This window comes from Ceratotherium simum, chromosome 33, assembly GCF_057802395.1.
Source record: "Ceratotherium simum simum isolate JZ-2026a chromosome 33, ASM5780239v1, whole genome shotgun sequence".
NCBI classification, from domain to species: domain Eukaryota; kingdom Metazoa; phylum Chordata; class Mammalia; order Perissodactyla; family Rhinocerotidae; genus Ceratotherium; species Ceratotherium simum.
In genome coordinates this window covers 11534336-11558918 of record NC_141932.1, presented here as the reverse complement: position 1 = coordinate 11558918, position 24583 = coordinate 11534336, and the positions used below count along the sequence as shown (strand labels likewise).

Genomic DNA, 24583 nt, shown 5'->3' with positions numbered 1-24583 from the left:
TGTCCCTTGGCATTTGGATCTCTCTGTCCCTTCTTCTGTGTTTCTTGGTCTCTCCTGTTGTCCACAGGCAGGCCTCAGGGCTTCAGTCCGGCCTGCAGCTGGGGGCGGGGGAGGTTCCATGACAGTTGGAGGGGTTCCAGGAGGTTGAGACGTCGGCCATGGACTCATATTCCACCCTAGCTCCATGTGAGTGACGTGGGGGCCGAGGCTGGCCAGGGTGCTTTCAGTGTGGGTTCTGAGCAGGGGCAGGATTGGGTCAAGAAGAGGTCACTGCTGGGTCAGAGAAGTGTCAGGATGGGGCAGGGGTGGGATGGAGGGTAGGGAGTGATCAGGGTGGAGACAAATCAGGGTCAGAGAGGGGCCAGGGTGGGGTCAGGGTGGAGACAACAGGGTCAGACAGGGGCCAGAGTAGGGTCAGGGCTAGGCAGGGCTGAATCAGGACTGGGTCCCTGGCATCTCTGAGATCAACTCTTGCAGTTTCTGGAGGGCCTGAGATCTGAATTTACAATTCCCTCCTCCTGCGTGCCCCCACCCAACCTCCTTCCGAGACCTTCTCTGAATCAGTTTCATCCCTGTATTCCCTTCTCTAGTCCCACATCTACCCCTGCTCCCTTTCTTTCTCCTCTGTCTCTGTCTCTCTTCACCTTTCTCTGAGGCCTCAGGGACCCAGAGAAGATTGGGCCTGCTCCCTGCCTTCAAAGACCTCCAACCTTGGGAAGTAGAGGCAGACCCAGCCACAGCTTGAGAAGGGCTCAGGAGAGGGCAACAGGGGTGTGGGCACCCCAACCAGTACGTGCAGCCTTTCCAGTCAAGAATGACGACTTTTCGAACTGCTGTTTCCCTCATCCTTTCCTTTCGCTTTTGTGATGACCTCTTGAAAAAACAAAAAACAAAACCCCCCACAAATCTTTCTGTCTTTGATGACATGAATACCCATTTAACTGCTCTGTGCCTCTGTTTCCCCATCAGTCAAAGGACATAATGATACTCCAGAGGGTGGCTGCCAGGATGAAATGGGTTGATAACATGTAAAAGCACTTAGAACCCATTGCGATAAAAACCTGTTGGAGTTTTACACTTCACAGATATTCATTTCGATTCTAAAAGTTTCTTTCTCCATCCCCTGAGCTCCTTCCTGAGTTCCAGACCCCTATACCCAACTTGCTCTGAAATCCACATTGAGATGTACCACAGAAGAAGAGAAAGGAGTTACTATTACTGGATAACATTAATGCATCCACCCATTCATTTATTCACATGTTCATTTGTTACCCCTTTCAGTTAACAAACAGCAAAGGCTCTGTGCCAGGCGATGGGGATGCAAAGTGAAACAAAGATTTGTCCCCTACCCCCATGGAGGTCTGTCGGGGACGACTCGTAGGGGAAAAAGTAGTCAGTGAAGTAATGAATCACAAGTCTGTGGTACACCAGTGAAGGAGAGTTGCACATGGCGCTATGGGAGCATTTGATGGGTGACCTGATCAAGAACCGAGGCTGGGGGTGGGGTGGGGGGCTCAGGACAGGAGATGTGGACAAAGTGACATTGGAGGTGAGGTGGTGAGGGCAGTCTGGGTGAAGGTGGGAGAGTGCCCCGGGCAGAAGGAACATGAACTGAACTGCTTGGAGGTCGGAAAGCTCTGGGTGTGTGGGAGGGACCCAGTGAAGTCCAGCATGGCTGGAGGTAAGTGAGCAATGTCCCGCCAGCTGGGAAGGTTGGCAGGATCACGGTGGTTGGCGAATGCTGGGTACACCACCCGTGTTCATTCTTTTAACACCGTGAGTCTTGGCCTGGTGAATACACTTTGGAACCTGTGTCATAGTTGTGTCTGTTTCCCGGGTTGGGATTTGCGACAGAGATGGAGATAAGGGGATGAGGTTGAGAGCGGAGATGGAGCTGGGGGATTGGGGAATAGGGACTGGGGGATGGAGTTGGAGACAAAATAAGTAGGTTTGGGCTTAGGATGTTGTTGTGGATGGGAGATGAGCTGGGCATTAGGGTTAGAGATGGAGATGAGGGTGCGTTTGGAGTCAGAGGTGGGGATGAGGTTGTGTTTGGGGTTTAGGACAAGGAGGATGTCATGGATGGCATGGGGCTGTGGATGGTGCTGGAGAGGAAGTTAGAGTTGGTGATGGGACAGGAACAGACATGGGGATGCGGTTGGGATTGGGGTTTGTGTGGGGATGGGGATGTGGCTGTGGTCAGAGATGGAGACTGGGATGCAGGCCGATCTGGGCCCCCAGAACTCTATTCTTTCCCAGTGGACGCAGTCTCTTCCTGGGAGGAGGATCGCAAGTTCATCCTGCGGGGCTGGTCTCTCGCCTTCAGCATCCTCGCGACCCTGATGGTGCTCACCACAATGGATGGGCGTATGGTCTACGTGCGAGGCTCCTACACGGGCTACGTGGGCATCTGGATTGACTGCAGAAAGCACCAGTGTGCCAGCCTGGGCCAAGTCACCGGTCAGTAGGAGCCTGGACAGGCTATGGGGCCCTCTGGAGGAGGGGGCGGTTCTCTGGAAATTACCAGGGGTCTGAATCTCTGGGGGAATATCTTTGGGTGTTCTTGGGGGAAAATCTTTAGAATTCTCCAGAGGGTCTCTGGAGACTCTCTGAAGGCCTTGTGAGGGTGTCTTCTGGAGTCGTATATGGCTTATAAGGAAATGGGCCTGTCATAGCTCACGGGAAGGAGAGCACCACATTTGACCACAAGCCAATCCGCCTCATGATTAGATGGCTAAAGACACCATCATTCTCTCTCTCATGCACTAGTTTGTTTGTTTTTTTTCCTGAGGATGATTGGCCCTGAGCTAACATCTATTCCCATCTTCCTCTATTTTGTTTGTGGGACGCCGCCACAGCATGGCCTCCAAAGAGTGGTGTAGCTCCACGCCCAGGAACTGAACCCAGGCTGCCAAAGCAGAGCACACCGAATTTAACCACTAGGCCCACGGGGCTGGCCCCCTTCTCTCACTTTTTAAAATAGTTTTTTTTTTTTTTTTCTTTCCAAGATAACAAGAGGCTTCCAGCTGCTTTAGAAATATTTTGCCTCCTTGTAGGTCTCTGCATTTCCAGGGCTTCTGAGCATTGCAACAGGAGGCAGCCCAGAGCCTGGAACCAGAGTGACTGGGTTCGAATCCTGGCTCTACTGCTTGGTAGCTGGGTGATCTTGGGCACTGCTCTGTGCCTCAGTTTCCTCATTTCTAAAATGGCAGTGAGAGTAGTCCCGACTCACGGACTGTTTGAGGAAAAAGTGCGTTAAAACAAGCCAAGGAATTAGAGCAGTGCCTGGCACATATTAAGTGCGACAACAGAGTTAGCTGTTATTATTATAAGGACTTTTTTTTTTTCCCCACCCAATGCACCTCCCTTCACTTCAGATCTCAGATAAGTGCTTATGAAACTTTCAGAACACTGTGTAGTATTAATCTTATTTATTTATTTGGGAGGTCTCTTTCTCTCATACTTCCCAAACTCGAGCTGGTGTAAGTAAGACGAACATGGTTTCAAGTTATGGAAAAATCCAGAGGCATAGGTCTTTCCGGGTTCAGGTACTGCTGGATCCAGGTGCTAAAGGGTGTCATTAGGGATCTGTCTCCTGCCATCTCTCCGGGAAAGCTTCCTGTTTGTTGGGCCTTCAGACAAGCTGTGCCCGTGCAGTGGCAATGGGGCCGCCAGCAGTGCTTCGAGTCCGTCCTTTCTGTAAACAACCCTGGGAAAAGGAGTATAAGTTGCCTTCTGTTGCCTTCAAGCTCTCAAGATTAGCTCTGACAGGATCAGATTTCCTTCCCTGGGATTTCTCACTCCTCCCAGTTGCTGTGCTCAGGAGGAGGTCACACTGTCACTGGCTGGGTCTGGATCACACACTTTTCTTGAGGCAGTGGAGGGGTCATTTCTGTCAGAAGCACAAGGACAAACAGTGGGTGGAGAGTTCCTCTGAACAAAATCAGGTTGCTGTTGCCAGAAGAACGGGAACAGGTGCTGGGTGGGCAGAAACGACCGTGCACAATTTCCCCACCGTATTTACGATTCTTTCTTTGAGCATAATTCCTTTGGGGGTGGATTCCCAAGAGTGGAACAGCACTGCTTCAAAAGGGCTGATGAAACTTTGTAAGCCTTTGATATACTCCGCAGAGAGGTCAGGAGTCTCCTGACAAGCAACAGAAGCCACTTCGAGTCGGTTTATTTTTATTTTCTTATTTTTTATTATTATTAATTTTTTGTGAGGAAGATCAGCCCTGAGCTAACATCCATGCTAATCCTCCTCTTTTTGCTGAGGAAGACCGGCTCTGAGCTAACACCTATTGCCAATCCTCCTCCTTTTTTTCCCCAAAGCCCCAGCAGATAGTTGTATGTCATAGTTGCACATCCTTCTAGTTGCCGTATGTGGGACGTGGCCTCAGCATGGCTAGAGAAGCCGTGCGTCGGTGCGCGCCCCAGATCCGAACCCCGGGCCGCCAGTAGCGGAGCGCGCGCACTTAACTGCTAAGCCACGGGGCCGGCCCTCGAGTTGGTTTAAGCGTAAGATAGATTTATCCAGGGTGTCAGGGAGCTTGCAGAATCTCTGCGAGGCCAGAGAACTGAGCTCCAGGGGCCGAGTGATCAGGACCACGACCAAGATGCCCAGGAGAACTGTCTAGCTGGGCACACACTGCAGCTTGCCCTGTGGACCAGTCTCTCCGGGTCTGGACTCCACTGGGGAACCTCTTTCTCTGCTGCCTCAGGACCCTGGAACAGCCGCCCGCACCGGAACAGGGTCCATCCCTGCTTCTGGCTGCCGACTCCTATTCTAGCGTGACTCTATCTTATTGGCAGAGCCCGGTCACGTGCTGAGGTCCTCGCTGTGAGGGAGGCTGGTTTCCCTGCTGGGAGGGGTGGAGGCAGACGGTGGGAAAAATCCCCCCAGCGCAGGACTGGTGTTCAAACGTGCCGGGAAGACAAACAGGGAGGTGAATGTTCATGACATTCCCCATTTGTTCTAGAACGTTAACTTGGTTTGTGGGATTCAAAATTTTTTCTTTATTTTAAAATTTAAATTAGTTTTATTTTATTCGAAGCTGTCATATATTTACATGGTTTAACATTTTAACAAGCGCAAAAGTCTCCCTCTCTTTTCTGTCCCCCATCCCTCCCATTCTCCTGCCTGGGGGCATGATGTTACTCAGCCATTTTTAAGCTCTTGTGGGTTCTTCTAGTCATAGTCTCTGCATGTATGAGAAAATGGCTACATTTTTATACATGCATATGACTATATATACATATACAAACATATATATATATATATACACCCACACATACATAGGTATGTGTATATGTGTTTATTTATCATTTTAAAAACACACATGGCAGTGTTATAGTCTGTTTTTAAAGATAAATCACCATTTATTGCAGGCTATGAATGTACAAAGCTTTATGGTTGGCATAAAGAAATAACATAGGTTATGAAGGTTTTGTTATTTTTTACGGTACAGAAATTTAGAATTTTTATATAGTCTCATTTCTCCACCTTTGCCTCTGTGACTTTACCAATTGCTTCTCAGCTTTGGGGAGTTCTTCTCGCTCTGGATTTTTGGTGAACATTCAATTCTGGTTGTGTATTTGTGTGTGCTTCAGGGTTGGACTGCAATTTTGATGGGTGGTATGCAGGCAACATTGAATCCTGTGCTCCTTGCCAACCTACGGAATAGACTGGAATTAGTCAGGAGTCTGGGTCACAAATGACAGAAACTCTAACTTGAACGAGCCAGAGTGGAGGAAGTTATGGGCTCGCCTAAGTGAAAAAGGGTCGGGGTAAGAATGCTTTCAGGCATGGCTGAATCCAGGATTCCAAGTGATAGCATCAGACACTACTGTCTGTCTGTTTCTTGGCTACTTGAATTGGCTTCATTCTCAAGGCTCCACGTAGTGGCAAGTCAGGATCAAGCTAGGAAAAGAAATCACTCTGGGTGCTTCAGAGGGTAGTAAATGTAGGGAATTGGTTTCATGGGTAACAGAAGAGCTGAGAAGCCAAGTAGGGGACGGTGAAGCAAGGCAGGGATTAGCAACTCAGGAAGCTGCTAGTCCCTAGGCCAGAAGGACAAAGGGAGGACGTGGCATTACCAGAGCCCAGAAGCTAGAACCATCTGGAAGGCATAGACTCATGGTGGGATTTGCTTAGGGGTGGCTACAGTCACAGAAGAAATGCAGCTACTGCTGAAGACACCAAGTGAAGCAGAGAGAGAGAGGGATAAATACCCTGGCTTGTCCCCCACCCACCCAGAGTCAGTCTTCTGCCAGTGCCTCCCATTAGCCACACATAGTGATAAGTCAGTGAGCAAAGGAGGCTGGGAAATGTAGTCTTTGCAATACACAGCAGGGAAGGGTGGGGAGTGGATGTGAGCCCAGACAGTGACTGGCAGAACTGCTAACAATTTGGGCCTCAAGTCTGGCAGAAAAAAGAGCACAAAAATTTTCTTTGAGAGTCCTGCGTGGCTGGGACACACGGGTACCCCAAATCAAGCCTGGGGGCCAGAGCAATGTGATGTACTGATTGGCTTATAACTGGGGCTGAGGGTGGGGAGTGGGCGGGAGGGTGAGATGCATGTTGGGGAGGTAAGCTGCAAAGGTAGCCTTCTGATGAAACCACAGAGTGGGCTGATCTCCTGGATGACAAGAGCCAGGGACCTGAGGGTCAGCTCAACTCTCTTTCTTTCCTTCTCTGGTCGGCTTTCCCTCCTTAGTTTTACTCTTTCAGGTCTCCTGTCCCCCAAGAGGCTGGATCCAAGGCTCAGGTAGCTCCAGGATCATAATCCTCTTGATTAGAGGAGAGAGAGCTCATCCCTAACGGCTTCAGTTAGAAAAAGTCCCAGGACAGAGCTTGATTGGTTGGCTTTGGTCATGTGCCCATCTTTGGGCCAATCACCATGATCTCGCACATGGGGCGCTGTGATTGGCTCAGCCAGAGTCACATGACTATCTCTGTGGCACCAGAGGGCAGGATATGTCAGGAGAAGCCCTCATCCAGGATTATGTGATTGATCCTGAGAAAGCTATTGCTATTCTGTGTCTATTACTAAACTTTCACTTTCTGGTTATGTGTTAGAGATGTGCAGTTTCCAGAAATGAAGCAGAGGGAGTCTTAGCTCATTCTGCTGAAACAGTCTGGCTTGTTCAAAAGCAGACAAAGTAGGTAGAGGCTAAAAGGAGGAGATGTCATTCTCAGAAGGGGCTGAAGCTCTTGACATACAGAAATGTAAATTGGATAAATATCAGTTTTAAACTGAATGTGATTACATCTTTTAGGTATGTTGGTTTTAGAGGATTTGATTGGAAGTTTGTCTTGTGTGCACATCTGTGTGTGTGCTCTGGAGGATGGGGGGGTCATTTGGAGAATGTGGGGGGCTCTGGGGTGTGAATGAGTGTGACATTGGGCTATCTGAGGAGGTTCTGGGGGTGTGAATGGGGGCACTAGGGGACCTTGGGGTGTGAGTGGGAGAGACTTTAGCAGAAGTGGGGTGTCTTTGGAGATGACTAAAGCATCTTGGGTAACTTTGGGGGTGCTAGTGGGAGTGTCTGGGAGTGATACTGGGGGTATTAGTGTGAGTTGCTGTGGAACATCTTTTAGGAGTATGAGCCGGATGACTTTAGGGGTGTCTGTGGGGGTGACTCTAGAAAGAATTGAGATGATTCTGTGCGGTGACCTTGAGGATGTGAGTGGGGTGACTTGGGGTCATCTGTGGGGTGACCTTGGGGCTTGGGTGGAGATGATTATGAGCGTGTCTGGGGGTGGACTTTGGGGTAAGTGGGTGTGACCTGGGACAACTTTGAGGGTGCGAGTGGGGATGACTTTGAGTAGACTTTACGGGTACCTGGGGATTTGTGAGATGGGGTGTCATTTTGGGGTCCTAGGAGGTGACTTTGGCAATGCAAGAGGGGCTGCTTGTGAGGATGTCTGTAGCTAAACTTTGGGGTGTCTGTTGGGGATGCTGCTCGTGGGTGTCAGTGGGGATGAGTTTGGAGGGTGACCTTGGAGAGTGTCTGGGGATGACTCTGCCCCCGCCCGCTCCAGTTCTCATCCACATGAGCATGGGCTTCATGATGCTGGCCCTGATGCTGTGTCTAGTCCTCCTCCCCACCATGGGCATCTCCTTCCGGCCAGTCTTCCGCCGCCTTAACAAGATCGACCTTGTCTTCAGTTTTCTCAGCTTCAGCATCGGTAAGTGTCGGCTTGGGGGAAGGGGTGCCCTCCCCGCCGCAGCATCCCTCCCCGGGGCTCTCTTTCTGGCTTTGCGGAGGTGTATCTCAGAGTTTCTACCCTGCTATATGCTGGGTCTCTGTCTTGGAACGTCTCTTGGGATCTCTGCCCCACTCTCTCTGGTGCATCTCAGTTCTACTTTATCTTTCTCAGTCGGGGCGAGTGTGCGGGTATCTGTCTCTCACCCTCTTCCTGTTCCCCTCTTTCTTTCTGCCTCTCCTGGTATCTTTCGTCTGTCGTGTGTGTGCGTGTGTGTGTTTGCGCGTCTGCTTGTCATGGAGGGTGGGAGAGGATGTTTCTGTCTCGCTTCTCCTTCTGGGGGTCCTGGGGTCCCTGTGCAGCCTCGTGTCCGTCTCTGGCCCCACCCCAGTGCAGGGCTCCTGATTGTCTTCAGCCTGACGCTCTTCGTAGTCAACTGCGAGACGCTGCGCCCGAGGCCACAGGTGTCCTACCTGGTGACCACCTACCTGTGCTGGGGTGCCGGCACCTTGATGCTGTGGGCCGGTGAGGGCGGGGCCTTGGGAGAAAGGGGCGGGGCCCTGGGACAAGATGAGGCAGAGCCTGGTGCCGGATGGGGGCGGACCCGGGGGGGGGAGCTGTGCCTCGAGGGATGGGGCGGGGCCTAGGGCGGGGTTCGGAGTCCAAGGGCCCACCTAGCCCCCTCCCCCAGGAGCCCTGAGCTACCTAAACCACGTGGGCATGTGGAGCAAAGGGACGTCCACCCCGGAGCGGCGGGTGAGCCACCGCCGGTGGGTCTCGCAGCAAAGCACTCCGAGGCGCGTATCGGACCAGCAGTCAGACGCAGACCCCAAGCACACCGTGGACCTGCCGAATTCACTCACCCCCCAGGTACCCCCCGAGCCTCTCTAAGCAACGGCAGCCGAGCTTCTCAGGACACTGACCGGAAACCGCGGCCAGGTGCCGGCCCGCCTCCTTCATCTTGGCCACCTGTCCGGGATTAGACCTCCCTTGGGACCCCACTCTCTAAGAACGGGCCACGCCCTCCGAGGACACCCTCGAGCTAGGGCCCACCCCTTGCAGATCTGTGCTCATCCACGGAGTCCTCACCCCGCCCCCACCCCGAGGCCCGTCCCCGCCCCCTCCAGGTGTGCGCGCAGCCCCGGCAGTGTGGCCAGTCGGTGAGGCCCCGCCCCCGAGCCTAGCTAGGCCCCGCCCCCCGACGCCGCACTCCATCAGCGGAACTCCGCCCCCTCCGAGGTCCAGCCCCACCCCTGGATGTCCAGTCTCGCCCCAGGCGGACAGGACACCGCCCAGCATTTGGTGTAGCCCGCCCTTCTGCAGAACAGGCCCCTCTCCAGGAAGGCGCGGCTTGCCATAACCTCCCTCCGCCCCCTTCCTGGCTTCCCAGCCACAATAAAACCTGGGCACCAGTCAGCCTCTCAGAGTCCGACCCTCCATTGCCCTCCTCTGCTCCCAGGGCAGGGTCAGGCCCAGCGTGTGCAAACCGGGCTCGAGTCCCTGCCTTGCCCTTTGGGGGTCTCAGCCTCTCTCTGCCTGTTGGTCTATGCCTGTCTCTGCCCCTCCCTTCCCCTCTGCTCATGGCTGCACCCCTCCAGAAGTGCCCAGCGCTGGGAAGCCCCAATGATACCAGGACTTGATGCGTATTAGATTTTAATGGGGTAGGGCACAGGGCGGGGCATTCAGGGATTGGCTGCTATGGTCTCCTGGATCCACTGCACGTGGGGTAACACTTTGGTGTAGACCGCCGGCCTATTGGGGCTGCCACACGGGATGTGGCCCCATGACGTGGTTCCTTGAAACACACCATCGCAGATCAGTGGGCCCCCTGAGTCACCCTACAGCACGAGGAGGAGAGAGAGGTCAGCAAGGCCCGGGTTCTGCCTGCAAAGCCCCAGCTCTCAGACCTGGGCTCACAGATCACACACAGCGACCCCCCAGCTATGGGGAGAGGCAGTATCCCCAGAGTCCACTCCCAGAGGGGGTATGCAGGGATTTCAACAGAGGGGACAGTGGCTCAAGTCCTGGCCCATGGGGATGGGACTCCAGGGTCCAGGTTCTGCACAGGCAGTAGTGTCCAGGAGGACAGTCCCTGCAGACAGGTCAGTGGGGAGGGGGAGCAGGATCCATCCATGGGACCCTTCCACCCTCAGGGCTCATCTCAGATGTCACCTCTCCTAAGAAGCTTTCTCTGACTGACAGTAAATATGTGTTAGAGGGAGGAACGGGTGAACTATGATGTGGAGGAGGGAGATACAGTGATTCCTGGAAGGGGGTTTGGGAAAGAGACGGGGCAGGGAGAGAGCTGAGGCGGGGTCGGGGGGTGGGCTACAGCTGGGAAGAGTGGGACAGATGGCTGCTTAGGTCTCACACCCAGTCCTGAATCTAAGTCCCCTCCCCCAGCCCTTGAAGACCTGGGGGGACAGGCTGGCTTACCACGCATGTGTCCTTGCCGCCCTCCAAGTGTCCAGCACACAGCATGAACTCTGTCACCTTCTGGAGGTGAGCGTTGTCACACACGTCGTTGGACAGGAGTTTGAGGTCCACACACCGGAGTTCATCTGGGTACTTGACTATGGGCCAGGGAGACAAAGGCACCCAGTGTCCTGAGCCCTCCTCCCTCAGACCCTGGAGTGCAGGTCCCAGCCCTCCTCCCCTACTCCAGGCTGCATGGTCTGGCCCCCAACATACACTTATCTGGTTCGATGCTGCCCCAGCCAGAGGCATAGCAGGTGCTCCCCAGGACGGGTTCCTGGGTGGGCAGGGCCAGGACCTTCACGGCGTCTGTTATCTGGGCGGGCTGCGCCAGGCGGAGCAGCATGAGGTCGTGGCTGTAGTCCTCTCCTGGAAGGCGGGTGTGGTTCTCCAGGAGGCTCAGGTTGAAGTCAGGGTGTGGGAAGCTGTGAGTGACCCAGAGGTACTGGACTGTGTCTTCATCCTCAAATAGGTTGTGGCGACCCAGCCAGATCTGGTAATTGCTGGAGAGAGAGGGGGATGGAGGGAATGAAGAGAGAGGAGGGGGGAAGGGAGATGGGGCAGGGGAGCCTGGGGGAGGGTCCCAAAGAAAGAATGAGAAAACAGTGAGAAAACATGAGGGGGAGAGGGGAGAGAGACAGGGAAAGAAGTAAAGATTTAGAGTCATGGAGAAATAGAGAGTGAGAAAAAAAAAGAATGTGACAGCGTGAAAGGCAGGTCCACAGACAAAGAGAAATGCAGTGAAAAAGAGAAACCTTAAAAAACACAGGGAGTGAGGAAGGCAGGTGAACAGTGAGCTAGAGAGAGCACGAAGGTGATGGGAGGAGAACAGACGGCAAGGACTCCTTACAGGGAAGAAGCAGGAGAGAAAAGACAGAAGAGGCGGGAGAAGGAGACAGAGACACAGTGAGCAGGGACACAGGAAGTAAAAAGAGGGAAGGAGAAACAGAGGAGAGGAGGGGAGGGGAGACAGAGTGTGAGGGGGAGAGGGAGGGAGGGCTGGCGGTGGGGCAGGAGGGAGGAGGGGGCCTGAGAGCAGCTCAGCTGCAGCTGGGCCTGTGGGGCCGGTTCCCCAGCAGCCGTGTGGCCTGGTCCCCAGCCCAAGGCCGGCGGGCCCCTCCCACCCAGCACCTCTCTCCCCTTCTCCTCCTCCTTCTCCTTCCTCCACTGCCCCCACCAGCGCCAGCTGAAACCAGCCCTTCCCTGTGTCCCCCTGGATGGACGGTTGTCCTGGAGGGAGGGGCTGGGCAGCGTGAGAAGTCGCCCCCCCCCCCACATGTTGGGGAAGTCCCTTCCTTTTCTCTGGGGGTCCTCCGCAGTCCCATCCTGGGGATGAATGTGCTCTGCAGTGATGGAGAGAGGGAGTGAGGCAGAGACCAGAGACAGAGACGGAGCAGAGAGATGGAGGGTGAGACCTACAGAGACAGGGGTGACGGCTGAGAGACCCAGAGATAGACAGAGACAGGGAGAGACACAGAGACATGGAGACAGAAGAGAGGGAGACAGAGACAAATCATAGTCACACAAGGAGACACACAACAGAGCCAGTTACCAAGAGACACTGAGAGACAGGACAGAGGGGGCACAGGAAGACAGAGAGACAGTCACACAGGGAGACACAGGAAGAGAGAGAGAGAGTTACACGGGGAGACACAGAGAGAGACCAGGCAGCCGTGGGAGGGCTTCCCTGGGGTCGTCCAGTCCCAGCCCTGCCTCTCTCCGTGGGACCTGGACCAGTCCCATCCTTTTCTCCCTCAGCCCCCAGCCTCCCCTGAGGTGATCCCAGGGGAACGGCCCTGGCTGAGCTTTCCTGTGGAAGCCCCTTGCCCTCCCCCCATCCCCAGACCCCCTGTTCCTACTCACTCGCTCTTGCAGTGGGCGGCTGTGAGCACCCACTGGGGGTCCACCAGGACACCCCCACACTGGAAGTCAGTGTAACGGTACAGAGCCGCCTGCCAGGGTTGAGAATGATTCTCGCACACCCAGCCTCCTATGATCCGGGACTGGATGGGGGGCACGGCACCTGCCAAAGGGGTGGTGGGTCAGGGGTGGGGGTGAAGGCTGACAGGAGAGGCCAGGGGACTGGACGAGGAGAGGCAGCTGTGCTGTGGGGTTGGAGGGACAGGGGGCAGAGGGCCAGATTGGGGGTCTGGGGACATGAGCAACAGGTGTTGGGAAGGGCCTGGAATTCTGGAGCCATCCCTGGGATTGTGGCTTGGTGGCTGGTCCTGGCTGGGGAGACGTTATGCTGAGAGCAGAGCCCACCCCAGAAATCAGGGTGGAGACAAGACGGCGGCTGGAGCAGGCATCGAGTGTGGGGGTCGGGTGACTTGGGGTCATGGATGAGGGCTAGGGGGCTGTGGGTTGAGAGAGGGGAAAGAGATTCTAGAAAGCAGGAATAACGACCCTAAGGGAGAGGTTCAGAGCTGTGCGAGGATCTGGAGGAGGGTTGAGGCGCTATCAGGTGAGGAAATATTTAGGCCCAGGTTGGGCTCTTGGGGTTCTGAAAAGGATGCAGATTTGGGGAATCAGGTCTGAGAGGCCAAGGAGAGCATCTGGGCTGGGGAATTTGGGGTCCCTGGATTTGGGACTGGAAGGGGTCAACTGGGCTGGGAGAGTTGGAAGAACTTGGGGTTCCAGGTCAAAGAGTGAATGAAAGGGTTAGGTTGGGAGAAAAATCCCATGAGGGTTTGGGGTCCTGGGAACCAGGAATGGCATTCTAAGAGGGGTGGGGGCCCTGGGACCAGGTTTGGGGTCAGGATTGGGTTGGGCTCAAGAGGAGGGAGAGCCAAGTGTTAGTCATTCTGGGGTCGGGTGATTCCGTGGGGATGGGTTCATGGTCTGAGGGTACTGGCAAGATCTGGGGTTCTTTTGGAAGCACTACCAGGACAGAAATGGAGAAGGAGGCATTTCAGGGGCCAGGCAGCTGTGGGAACACAGAGAGGACCCCTTTGTCGTGGGGTTTTATAATCACATGTTGGGGTACTTGGGTGAGGTAGGGCAGGACAGCTGGGCTGGGAAGGGATTTGGGAATCCGGGGATAGGGTCTCAGAAAACCAGACCTGTACAGGAGGGACGCAGTTGGAGAAGGGCTGGAGCTTGAGAAAGGATGGAAATCCTACCAAGGAGCATGTGGTTGGGGATTCTGGTGCTTTTCCTGGGGTAGAAGGCTGGGTGGAAGCTCTAGGGCAAAGAGTCAGGGAAGGAAGAGACATGCACAGAACCCCCAACCAGGATGGGGGGCCCACTGGGTGTCATGGACCAGAAAGTCTGTTTGGGAAGAAGTGTAGGTGTCTGGTGGAATTTGGGGGTCCTGGGAGGACTGGAGGAGACCAGATGCCATGACCTGGAGGACCTAGTTGACAGCTGACAGCTGGATGGGAAAAGTCACCAGGGTGTGGTAGGATCTGGGGACTCAGGAGCCAGACGATTGGGTCATAAAGAACTAGGGGGTAGGAAGAGGTGATCAGGGTCCCAGGGTCTGGTGGGATTGGGGGGGCTCCTTGGAAGAGTTGGAGTCTCCCAAAGGGAGAGACAGAGATGGCCCAGGATCTGCCCTTTTGGTAAAGGGAGTGGGGGCAGGGATCTGAGTGGGGAGGAGAAAGTTCTGGGAGTTCCTGGGAAGACCTAGTGTGGGAGTGAGGACTGACGAGGAGGAGCTGGGGTAGGATCTTAGGCTGTGGCTGGGAGAGATAGGAAAGAGCCTGCTACCCTGATCTGGGCACAGTCTGGGGTTCCAGGTAAGAGGGGAAGGACTTATGGGGGGGCGGGGGAAGGGCAGCATGAGAGTGGGGGCCCGCTCCCCCTCCCGCATCTTCCCCACTGTCTCACCGGTCCCCGCCAGGGACAGGGCAAGGCACAGAACCAGGAACCACATGGTGATAGAGGTGTCCAGGGGCAGTCAGGCGGTAAGCTAGGAGCTGGAGAGCCTCCTGGAGGAGCGTTTTAAAGCCTTCATCCCCCTGGGCCCCACCCCTGCCCTGCTGGCACCCAGACACTGGCCAAGGCCCTGCCCCTGCTGCCTGGGGGCTGGACACCTCCTCCCACCCCAGGGGGAAGGGAGCGTGAGCACCTGTTGAGCTGTAGGCCCTCAATCATGCTGGAAGCATTCCTGGGGCCTGCGGCCAGACAGGGCAGGGCCTGGAGCTCCTGGGGCCTTGCTCTTGGGGACAGAGCCAGTGAGCAGAGTGAGAGTGAGTGGGAGCAGAAACGGGGGGGGGGGGAATCACTGATCCCTAATACGAAGCCCATATAGCTGAACCCCAAGTAAGGCTGTGCACCCCAAGACCCAGTGTACCCTCAAATACCAGCAGCGGGGTTCTGCTGATTCCCTGATCCCTCCTCGCACCGCTCAGACCCAAGACGTCAGCTTCTCAGCCTTCACCTCCCCCTGAAATATAGCTTTCTATTCTCATACCCCGACTCAGACCTAGGCCCCCAAACCTACTGTTCTTCTCATAGTAAAATCTTAGGGTACCCGTCACCACAATCCTAGCATCCTAGACCCAGAACATGAAATTTCAATGGTTTCCCTGAATAAAGTTCCCAGCATTTTGAAATCCAATGTCCCCCCCAATGTTGGGGTTCCCATTACCACCCACACCGTGTTCTCCAAATCTGGATGCTCAAGGTTATGTCGTCCAAAGTCCCGGGAATCCCAAACTACTTGCCCTCCAAGGTCAAGAGTATCCTCTCCACAAATTCCAATCCCCCTCCCCCAATAAAATATTTAGGTCTCAGGAGCCAGGTTCATGTATTTCAACATTCAATGACGTTGAAAGTCACATATTTGGAATCTCTGAAGGGAATCGGGAACCAGATTCCTGCAGCCTCAATGGTAAACCCACGGGCTTCCAACTGTTCCCTTGGCTCTTTAGGAAAATCAAAGCAGGTTACAGGGTCCCAGTCGCTGCTGTATGTCAGGAACCTCCCCAAGGAAAGGAAAGTATTTGCCTTTTTGCTATGGCTACCAGGAAGCCCAGAGCTAAATCTTGAAAAAAACGAAGTCATTCTTGATCATTTATTGTGTGCTGGGTCCTTTCACCGGGGTCCAGAGATATAGAATATTTTCCCAGTGCCAGGCACTATTCGAATCAGTTCATATGAATTTCCTCATTTAACCTTTACAACCCTATGAGGTAAGCAATATGATGACCCCAATTTTACAGGTGGGAAAACTGAGGCTGAGTGAGCTTGGGTCTTTTTCTCAAGATCACACAGCTGATCCTATGTGTTGAATGAACAGAGCCCTCTTTCAAGCCACCTCTCCTCACCTACGGATTAGTGCAGTGGGTGACAAGGAACCGTGGACAGTGTCTGGCTTCCATTTCACTCCATCCCCAGAAGAAAGTCACAGAAAGTTCTACAGAGAAACTTGCATCAGCGCTCTGTTATCTTGGTGTTAAACAGGTGACCTAGAGCACCAGCTCTGGCCTCAGAGGGACAAGTCCTTGGCTAACATCTGGGCCTTGGACAAATGGGGTCTTGGGGGATGGCTCAATTCTGTCCCAGGTCAGGACGGGGGGGCTGCTGGCCAGCCATGGGAGCTTCTGCTCAGTCGGAGACACAGGTGGTAGGCCAAAACAGTCAGTTCCTCTTCACCGTTTCCCTGATCCACTCCAAGTAGCGGCAGACTTTAGTATAGACACCAGGCTTGGTGGTGGTGTCACAGGGGACGTCACCCCAGGACACAATGCCCTGTAGGACGCCCCCACAGACCAGGGGTCCCCCGGAGTCACCCTGTGAGAAAAAGAGGAAGCTTGAATGGGAATCTGCTGGATCCGGTGCCCCCATCCCCATCCTAATCACCATTCAAACTCAATCAAAATCCAGTCCAACCCCACCCCATGCAAACCCACCTCAACTCAACTCAACGTAACCCAAACCAATCCAACCCAACACAACTCAATGCAACTCAGCCAACGCATGTCCAACCCCACCCCATGCCACGCCAAGTCAACCCAACCACATCTTCCCATTTAAAGTTAAACCACACCCATGCCCATCTTCACTTCCAATACAACCCAACCCCAATCGTCATGTTTGCGCATCCCAAACAGAATTTACCCCCATCCCCAATTCAACCCTGACATATTTCCCATCCAACATCAAACCAAACCCGTTCCCATTCTCAACTCCAGCCTGTCCCATCCCAAACCAACCACCACATCGTCCACCCCAAACCCAACCCAACCCCATCACCATCTCTAACCCCAACTCCAACCTCACTCCTATTCTAACTGCGCTTCCTTCTCCAGCCCCACACCTACCCCGGGCATCTCCTCTGGCCCAAAGCAAGCAAGACCCAACCCATCCCCACTCCCAACCCTCTCCCCTCCCGCGGCTCTGACCTCACAGGAGTTCGTGCCTCCGCCCTCCACGCCTGCACACACCATGGTGTCCATCAGGCACCCCGGGTAGTCCTTGCTACAAGACGCGGCCGAGATAATGCTGATGTTGGCACAATGCAACTTATCTGGGAGACTCACTGGGGAGGACAGCGCACCCATCAATTTTCAGGCCCTTGTCCCCTCCGCCCAAGAGCCCTGGAGAATAGGGCCCCCGGTGGCCCGACATCCAGCTCCATCCTTTCACGCACCTTGTGACTCTGGGCTCCCCGTGGTCCTCGACTCGCTGCCAGACACCAGGCCCCAGCCGGACACCACGCAGGTCTCTCCAACTTGGGGGCAGCGCGTGGGCAGCGCCACGGGGCGCACTTCCGGGGAGAGGAGCGCGGGCCGGCTCAGTCGCAGCAACATTACGTCATGGAGATGGCCGCGCGCTGCGTAGCCCGGATGTGGGATGACGCGCGAAACGGCCCGCAGTTGCTCTGGGCCCTCGCGCTTGCGCAGATTGTGCTCGCCCAGCCGCACTCGCATGGAGCTGTGCGGGCGAGTGATTACCCGCAAGTGGAGTGAGGAGTAGATAGGAAAGTCGAAGAGCAGGCCGCCTGGGGTCCCCTGCCCCTTTGGGAATCTGGGTATCCCATTGCCCTCTCCTCAAGGCCCTGAAGCCAATAGTGTCAGCCCCTGCCCCTCGGGGACCAAGGTGTCCAGAGTCATGCACACACTTTGAACTCACACCCTGGCTTCAGCTCTTTCTTTCTCCGAATCCAAGATCCTCAGATCCCCAGACCCCCTTAGACCCTCTCCACCATGCCCCCTCAGGACCTTGAGCCCTGCCTTCATACCGGGTTTGGCAGTGGGCTGCAGACAGCACCCAGCGTGGGGAGATGAGGGAAGCACCGCAGTTAAAACGTCCACGCTCGAAGAGGGCCACTTGCCAGGGCTGGGAGTGGGGTGCACACGCCTCACCTCTTGGTATCTTGTCACTGCCGTCCTGCGAGGCTGGGAGAGGGGCCAGAGGAGGGTGCCTGAGGACAGAGGCCTTTTCCTCATACCCTATGCCTTCCTTGCACCCTGCCCTCACTACATATTTTTCATCCTTGTCTTCCCTTAAGACGTCTCTGGTGTTGATTTTTAAGCAGTGCCTTCTCTCTAACTTTTACAACTGCTGCTTGTTTTCTCCAGAACCGTCCCCCTGCCCTCGACCCCCCACCCCATTCGCTGCAGGACTCTGGGAGAGAGAGGAAGTGAGAAGACGAGAGGGCAAGAAGTCCTCTGTGATAGGGAGTGGAGGCAGGGACAATGGATACAGGTCCAGACAGGTGGTCACTTGGAACCAGCCATTCAAGGTCACTGAGCTGTCACAGACATCAAATGGATGTGGCCATTCAGTATGAATGACACACAGTCTTGGCTCCAGAGTCTGGACATCTCAGCCAAATGCAATGTGTCATACAAGGACACAGATGCGGCCGCACAAGGTCGTGGGCAAACATACAGCCACAACCAGCCTTCCAAACTTAGGAACTGAAAGGGAAAATGCTTTAAGCAGAAACTAGCTTGCACGCACATGGGTTGCAGCTTCAAGAATCATAGCACAGGGGCCGGCCCCGTGGCTTAGCGGTTAAGTGCGCGCGCTCCGCTGCTGGCGGCCCAGGTTCGGATCCCGGGTGAGCACCGACGCACCGCTTCTCCGGCCATGCTGAGGCCGCGTCCCACATACAGCAACTAGAATGGATGTGCAACTACGACATACAACTATCTAGTGGGGCTTTGGGGGAAAAATAAATAAATAAAATCTAAAAAAAAAAAAAAAGAATCATAGCACAGAAGTGCATATGTGGGTGTGAATACGGACAGTTAAGACACGGGCACAAAAACACATTCACAGACCCAGCTTTGGACGTAGAAGCTCAGACCTAAATTTACAGTGTGGGTCTGCATATACTAGGTCTAGATGCGCACACTTGCACATGGAGTCTGAACACATAAGGTGGGGTCCTTAATAAGGGTACTAAGGTTGGGTCCTTAATAAGGGTACGTGGGGAGAGACACCGATATGTGTTCAGGCCCCCAGAGACTCGTTCACACATATGAGTCTATCATATAGTGGTTAAATCTGGAGTGATAAAGTCCCCTGAGCCCAAACATATTATCTTGAGACTTTGAGCAAAATATATTTGACCTCTCTGTGCTTCTGTTTCCTCATCGGTAAAATGGGATTGTTGTAAGAAGTAAATAGGTGTGTGCGTATGTGTGGATGTGGTGTCTGGCACATTGTAACTTCCTAATAAATATTGGTTATTTTAAACAAAGGAGACATTTATTTATGCAGACATACATGTGGGTGTTCAGGTTATGGACTCAAATAACGGCCAAAGTAAGCCAGACATACCTGCAGACCTGGATGAAGATAGCCAAGGTCAAAACTGTGATTCATCCCCAAGCCTCTTTGTGGAGATTCAAACTTATAGACACCGACCCAGAGGCCAACACTCAGATGTGGACCCACTAGATCAGACCCCAGGGCGACACCTGGACACAGGGCTGGGCATTCAAGATCAAAGACACACAACTAGAGACACAGGCAGCCAGGACAGGACATGTTTATCCATTTCTAGATCAGCCGCTAAGTCAGTCACTTGGTTCCAAGGGCGCATATCGGGTTTGGTGTCTGGGGACCTGGTTCACAAAGGTGGGAAGAATGTGGACACACAGGGCCTTGCCCACTCACCACACACACACACACACACACACACACACACAGAACTGCACCATGCACAGGGACATAAACAGAGATGTTTCAAGGTCACAAGACTACGACCCCCCACACTGGGCAATGTGGATATGTCCCCTCAGGGTCACAGCCAGGCACACAGACACCCACACTGGGCCAGGATTTGCACAGACAGACCAAATGCCCACAGTCTGCCTTCCAGGGTGAGGAACTGGGCCAAGGGCCCCAGGAAGGCAGGGGGAAGGCGGATGTGTTGGACGAGGGGCTTAACAAGAAAAGGGTGGGGCGTCCTGCAAAGGACAGAGAGTACGGCTGAACAGCTGGGCACCGAGGCCGCACTCGGCCAGTCCAAGCCGGACGAGGGGAGGCCCTAGCTTGGCGCAGCGGGCAGGCAGGAGGCAGGCAGGAGAGAGTACGGAGAGAGCCCGAGGGGAGGCTGGCAGCAAGGGGCGGGGGATGAGGGGCCCCCAGGGACGAGGGTGATGTGGGGGGGCGGTTCAATGAAAATCCATCCTCGACTTCTCCAGGGTACAGGCATCAGGTTACAATTAATTTCTCCACAGGTGGTGGCTGAACACCGGGTCTGGAGTTTTCCTGCCACTCAAGGTCACCTTGACCTAGTGGCTGTCCCTCTCTGAGCCACAGCCCCCTCGCCTGTCAATTGAGGCCAGTAGAGCCCACCCACAGAGGATTAGATGAGCATCCTAGTGCTGGGCCCTGTGCCTGGTATATACTAAGTGCCCGGCAATGCTAACACACCCTTACAGGGCACTACCCCGGGCCACGCACCTTCTAGTGCCCACACGTCTATTGTTAGTGTCCATGGTACAGTTGGACAAGCTGAGTCACAGAGACGGTGGGGAACTAGAAAGTGGCAGAGGTGGGATTCGAACCGAGAGTCTGTGTTCTTGGCCTCTCAATGCTTGTTTAATGCTTATTAGGAGCTTTACCCACATTACGCTGTTGAAACTTCATCATTATTGTCGCAGGTAGGTGCCATCTTCTAGAGAAGGCTTGTGAAGCCCAGAGAGGGGAAGTAGTTTCCTCAAGGTCACACAGCAAGAAAGGGGCAGCCCCAGAACTCAAACTCAGGTCTGTGTCGCCCCAGGGCTGTGTTCATTGTTGTGGGGACTCCAGAGCAGCCCCAGGCCCCTGACAGCTCTTGGGGTGGGGTAAGAACTCAGGGATGAGGTGGAGGCGGGAGTGAGGGAGGGATCATCACATGGTCTCCAGGTCAGAGAGGGGCTGGCAGATTGCAGGGCCCACATATGCTCGGGATGGAGGAGTAAGGTGGCACCGCACTCCCACAGCCCCGGACCTGACCTGGCCCCGCTCACCTGCAGACATCAGCAGGAAGGAGAAGGTGAGGAGAAGCCACATTGTGGAGGAGGGACCAGGGCTCTGCTGAAGTCTGGGGAGGGGAGAGAATGAACCAGGGTGAGGCTGGACCCTCCTGTCCCCACCTGGATCCCTCTAGACACAAACTCATCCCACCTGCTGCTTAAGAAACTTGTTTTCAACATCCTTGTTCTCCACCCGCGACTTGCTCTTCCTCCTGGGTTGCCCATCTCTGAAGGATCTGCTGTTCCTCCATGCTCCAGGACAGACCCCCAGCCCGTCAGACCCCAGCACCATCCCACTTGCCCCCTGGATCTCTCTCCATCCCCAAAGCCTGGCTCAGGATACATTCTCTCCCCAGACGCTACCCCAGGCTCCTATCTGGCCTCTTGGGTCCCCCCCAGCAATCTGTCCCTCCACTCATGTCCCCACCCCCCAGCCTGTCCCCCTATGTGGCCCTGCAGGGTCTTTCTACACCCAGAGTTGGCCATGTCCCCTTCCTGCTCACAGCCATCATGGATCTCCAGCACTCCCAGTATAAGGTCCAAGGTCCCAACCCCCAGCCTCACTTTTGAGGACAGGAGTGACCTCTCCCCTTCCAGCCCCTCTGGCCAGGTCTCTCGTGACCTTGCTGTTCTAGACACAGCCGATGCTTCCATTTTCCTTCCTGCAATTTCATTCCTCTGTGCCTTTGCTCAGGCCGTTCTTCCTCCCAGGTATGCCACTCCCTTCAAAGTCCACTTCCTCCTTGAGGCTTTTTCTGACCTCCTCCTGTCAGTGATGTCTGCCTCCCCCAGCAGACTGGGAACTCCCTGAGGGCAGGCTCAGTGTGGGTGGACTCTGGATCCCCAGCACTGCCAGCTGCAGGGTCCTGTCCTTGGCAATCTTTGGGAATGAATTAAAGTCCTTCCTCCCTCCCCCTTCCAAATTCATATTTGCCCTCTGAGGCTCAGCCCCCACCTCTTCTGAGAGGCGCCGATACCTTACAGGTATCTCTTCTGGGTCCCACAGCACAGATCCCCAGGAATGCTCAGGTTGGGTCTTTTCTATGTCTCCAGCACTGCCCAGTGTGGGGCCGGGCACACAGGTCGCCTGCGGGAGGCTGTGCTGAGCTGACCTGAACCCGTGATAACTCCTGACCCTGTTCTTGGCTCTGGTACAAGTGCTTTCGGGGACGTCCTCCTGATTCATGCCATCCCCTCCCCCTCCACCCCACTGCAGCTCCTTCTTGCATCTCCAGGACATTTTCTTGGTTCAGGTTCAACTTGGGGCCTCAGTGAAGGACACACGGACCTACCCAGATGCCCTTGACACTCAACTCCCTCAGGGTGATCCATGTGTGTCCCCTGGGATCAAGGCATCTATATCTCCCCTAGACCAGGGCAGACCTATTTCTCCCCACCCTGCCACTTCTGTCTCAAAGATCTTACCCCCTCCAGATCCTCCAGCAGCATCTGGGGCAGCCTGAATGCTAGAAGAAGGGGAGCAGGCACCTAAATGCCTGAATTTATAAGCTCCCGGACCCACCCGGGTGGGGTGGGGTGGGAGGTGGCTGAAGATGGGTTTACAGGCGGGACGCCTGGGTGGCTGGTGGGGCGGGGGATGATGCCTAATGAGCATTTATTAGTCTGAAGCTTTTGTCTGAGTCTGCAAGGAGGAATTCCCTGTCAGGGGCAGTTCCTAAAGGAGGAGGAGGCAGGAGGGAAAGAGCAGAAAATCAGAGGATATCAAAATGTAAAGCCTAGAGTCTGGAGCCTGTAATCTGGAATTTGGGGTCTGGAGAGTCAAAACTGGGTTCTAGAGTCATGCTTCTTGTGTCTGGAGTAGGGTTCTGGATCTTGGATCCTGGACCTAGATCTAGATCCCCTATTCTGGATTCTGGACTCTCAATTCTGGATTCTGGATTTTGAATCTCTGATTCTGGATTCTGGTGGATTCTGCATCTAGACCTCCAATTCTGGGTCTTGGATTCTGGACCTCCCAATTATAGATTCTGGATCGTGGCTTCTAGATCTTAATCTCTGGTTCTGGATTCTGGATCCAGATCTCAGGTTCTGGATCTTTGATTCTGAACCTCCAATTCTGGATTCTCAGTTTCGGGGGCTAGAGTTGGGCATTCATGATCTGAAGTCTAGAATGTGGATTTTGGAGTGTGAGTTCTGGAGTTTGGTTTTGGAATCTGGATCCTGGAGTTTGGCCTTCGAATGACAAGTCTCAGGCTTGGATTCTAGATCCTGGCCCTTCACATCTAGAGTCCAGACTAGGAGTCTGAAGTCTGGTGTTTGGAAGCTAGGACTCGAGGTCAGAAACCTTTACAGCTTCTGTGTGAAGCCTGGGGCCTGGGATATGAATGGTAGATTTTGGATTTTGAGTTTTGGGGTTTGGATTCTAGAGTCTGGGTCTTGATTCTGAGGTTTCATGGGTTGACTTTGGATTGTGAAATCTGGAGTTTCAAATATGTATTGTGCATTTAAGAGGCTGGGCAAGGAGACATGGGCCTTGCTTCCACGATTCTGAGATTCCTAGAACCTTGACTCTAGAGTATGAATTTAGAGACTGAGAGACTGGAACCTTTATTCTGGATCCTGCAGTCTTGATTCTGGGTTCTGAGGCTTGAAATCTGGATTCTGCTTTTTGAGGCTGGATATCATCAGTAAGATGACCCAAGGCTTTGGGAATATGAAGTTGTCTTCCAGTATCTCAGGACCATAGAGGGCCCTGAACAATTATGTAGAGTCTATCCTGGCTTGTTTAACTAGTGAGGAGACACAGAGAGCAGTAGGAATTGACCTCAGAACACCCAGTGAAGGATGAGTCCTATTATAAGTATGGTCCCTCCCTGTGTCTGGAAAGGCATCACCTTTATGGGAAGAGGCTGTTTAGGAGATCAGTGCCCAGTGCCCAGGGGTCCCTGGACCCTGATTTCCCCATAGATAATATGGGAGAATGATGGCCTGTAAATGCCAGATGTTTTTCAGACATTCCAGAACCACAGACCCTCCGTTATTCCAGAACCCTAGGGTTCCAGTCATTCTAGAACCACAGACCCTCAAAATCTGTAGAATACCAGACCTTCTAGAATCTCAGGCCCTAAGACATTCTGGAAGTCTAGGTCCTCAGACACTCTAGAACCCGAGATGTAAAAATAGTCTAGAACCTCAGATCTCCAGACACCCTAGACCCCTAGATCTCCAGATGTTCTGGAACCCCCAGACCTTGAGGCATTCTGGATTCCCGGGCTGAGAGCTATTCTAGAACTCCTTTGTTCCTTCATCTCGCCTCAAATTTGTACTCAAAGTCACAGTAGTCCACAGCTTCAGCTGAGCAGTCGCTGTTTACATGATCTCACTTATCCTCTGGACATTTATCCTCATTTATCCTCAGGTGGTTATTATGGCTTTCTCCCTAATATGGAGGAAACTGAGGCCAAGAGAAGGGCATCACAGGGAAAGGCTACACAAAGGGCAAGAGGAATCCAGT

At 54.0% G+C, this 24583-nt stretch overlaps 3 protein-coding genes across 3 annotated transcripts; 1 reads left to right on the top strand and 2 right to left on the bottom strand.

Moving 5' to 3' along the window:
* Nucleotides 1–158: 158 nt before the first annotated feature.
* Nucleotides 159–10498, top strand: LOC147912813 (uncharacterized). The gene is made up of 5 exons (XM_087421288.1): nt 159–186; nt 2269–2460; nt 8045–8191; nt 8606–8734; nt 8901–10498. Exons 1-5 carry the CDS (start codon nt 159–161, stop codon nt 9098–9100), a joined length of 696 nt encoding a protein of 231 aa, XP_087277414.1. The 3' UTR covers nt 9101–10498.
* KLK1 (kallikrein 1) lies at nt 9820–14576 on the bottom strand. The gene is made up of 5 exons (XM_004440326.3): nt 14516–14576; nt 12548–12707; nt 10901–11187; nt 10646–10782; nt 9820–10047 (listed from the first exon to the last, which is right to left on the bottom strand). The coding sequence occupies exons 1-5, from the start codon at nt 14559–14561 to the stop codon at nt 9892–9894; spliced, it is 786 nt and encodes a 261-aa protein (XP_004440383.1). The 5' UTR covers nt 14562–14576; the 3' UTR covers nt 9820–9891.
* Nucleotides 14577–15690: 1114 nt separating this feature from the next.
* Nucleotides 15691–21178, bottom strand: KLK15 (kallikrein related peptidase 15). Its single transcript, XM_087421306.1, has 5 exons — nt 21103–21178; nt 17874–18030; nt 17283–17566; nt 17035–17171; nt 15691–16423 (listed from the first exon to the last, which is right to left on the bottom strand). The coding sequence occupies exons 1-5, from the start codon at nt 21143–21145 to the stop codon at nt 16271–16273; spliced, it is 774 nt and encodes a 257-aa protein (XP_087277432.1). The 5' UTR covers nt 21146–21178; the 3' UTR covers nt 15691–16270.
* Between the last annotated feature and the right edge of the window lie 3405 nt (nt 21179–24583).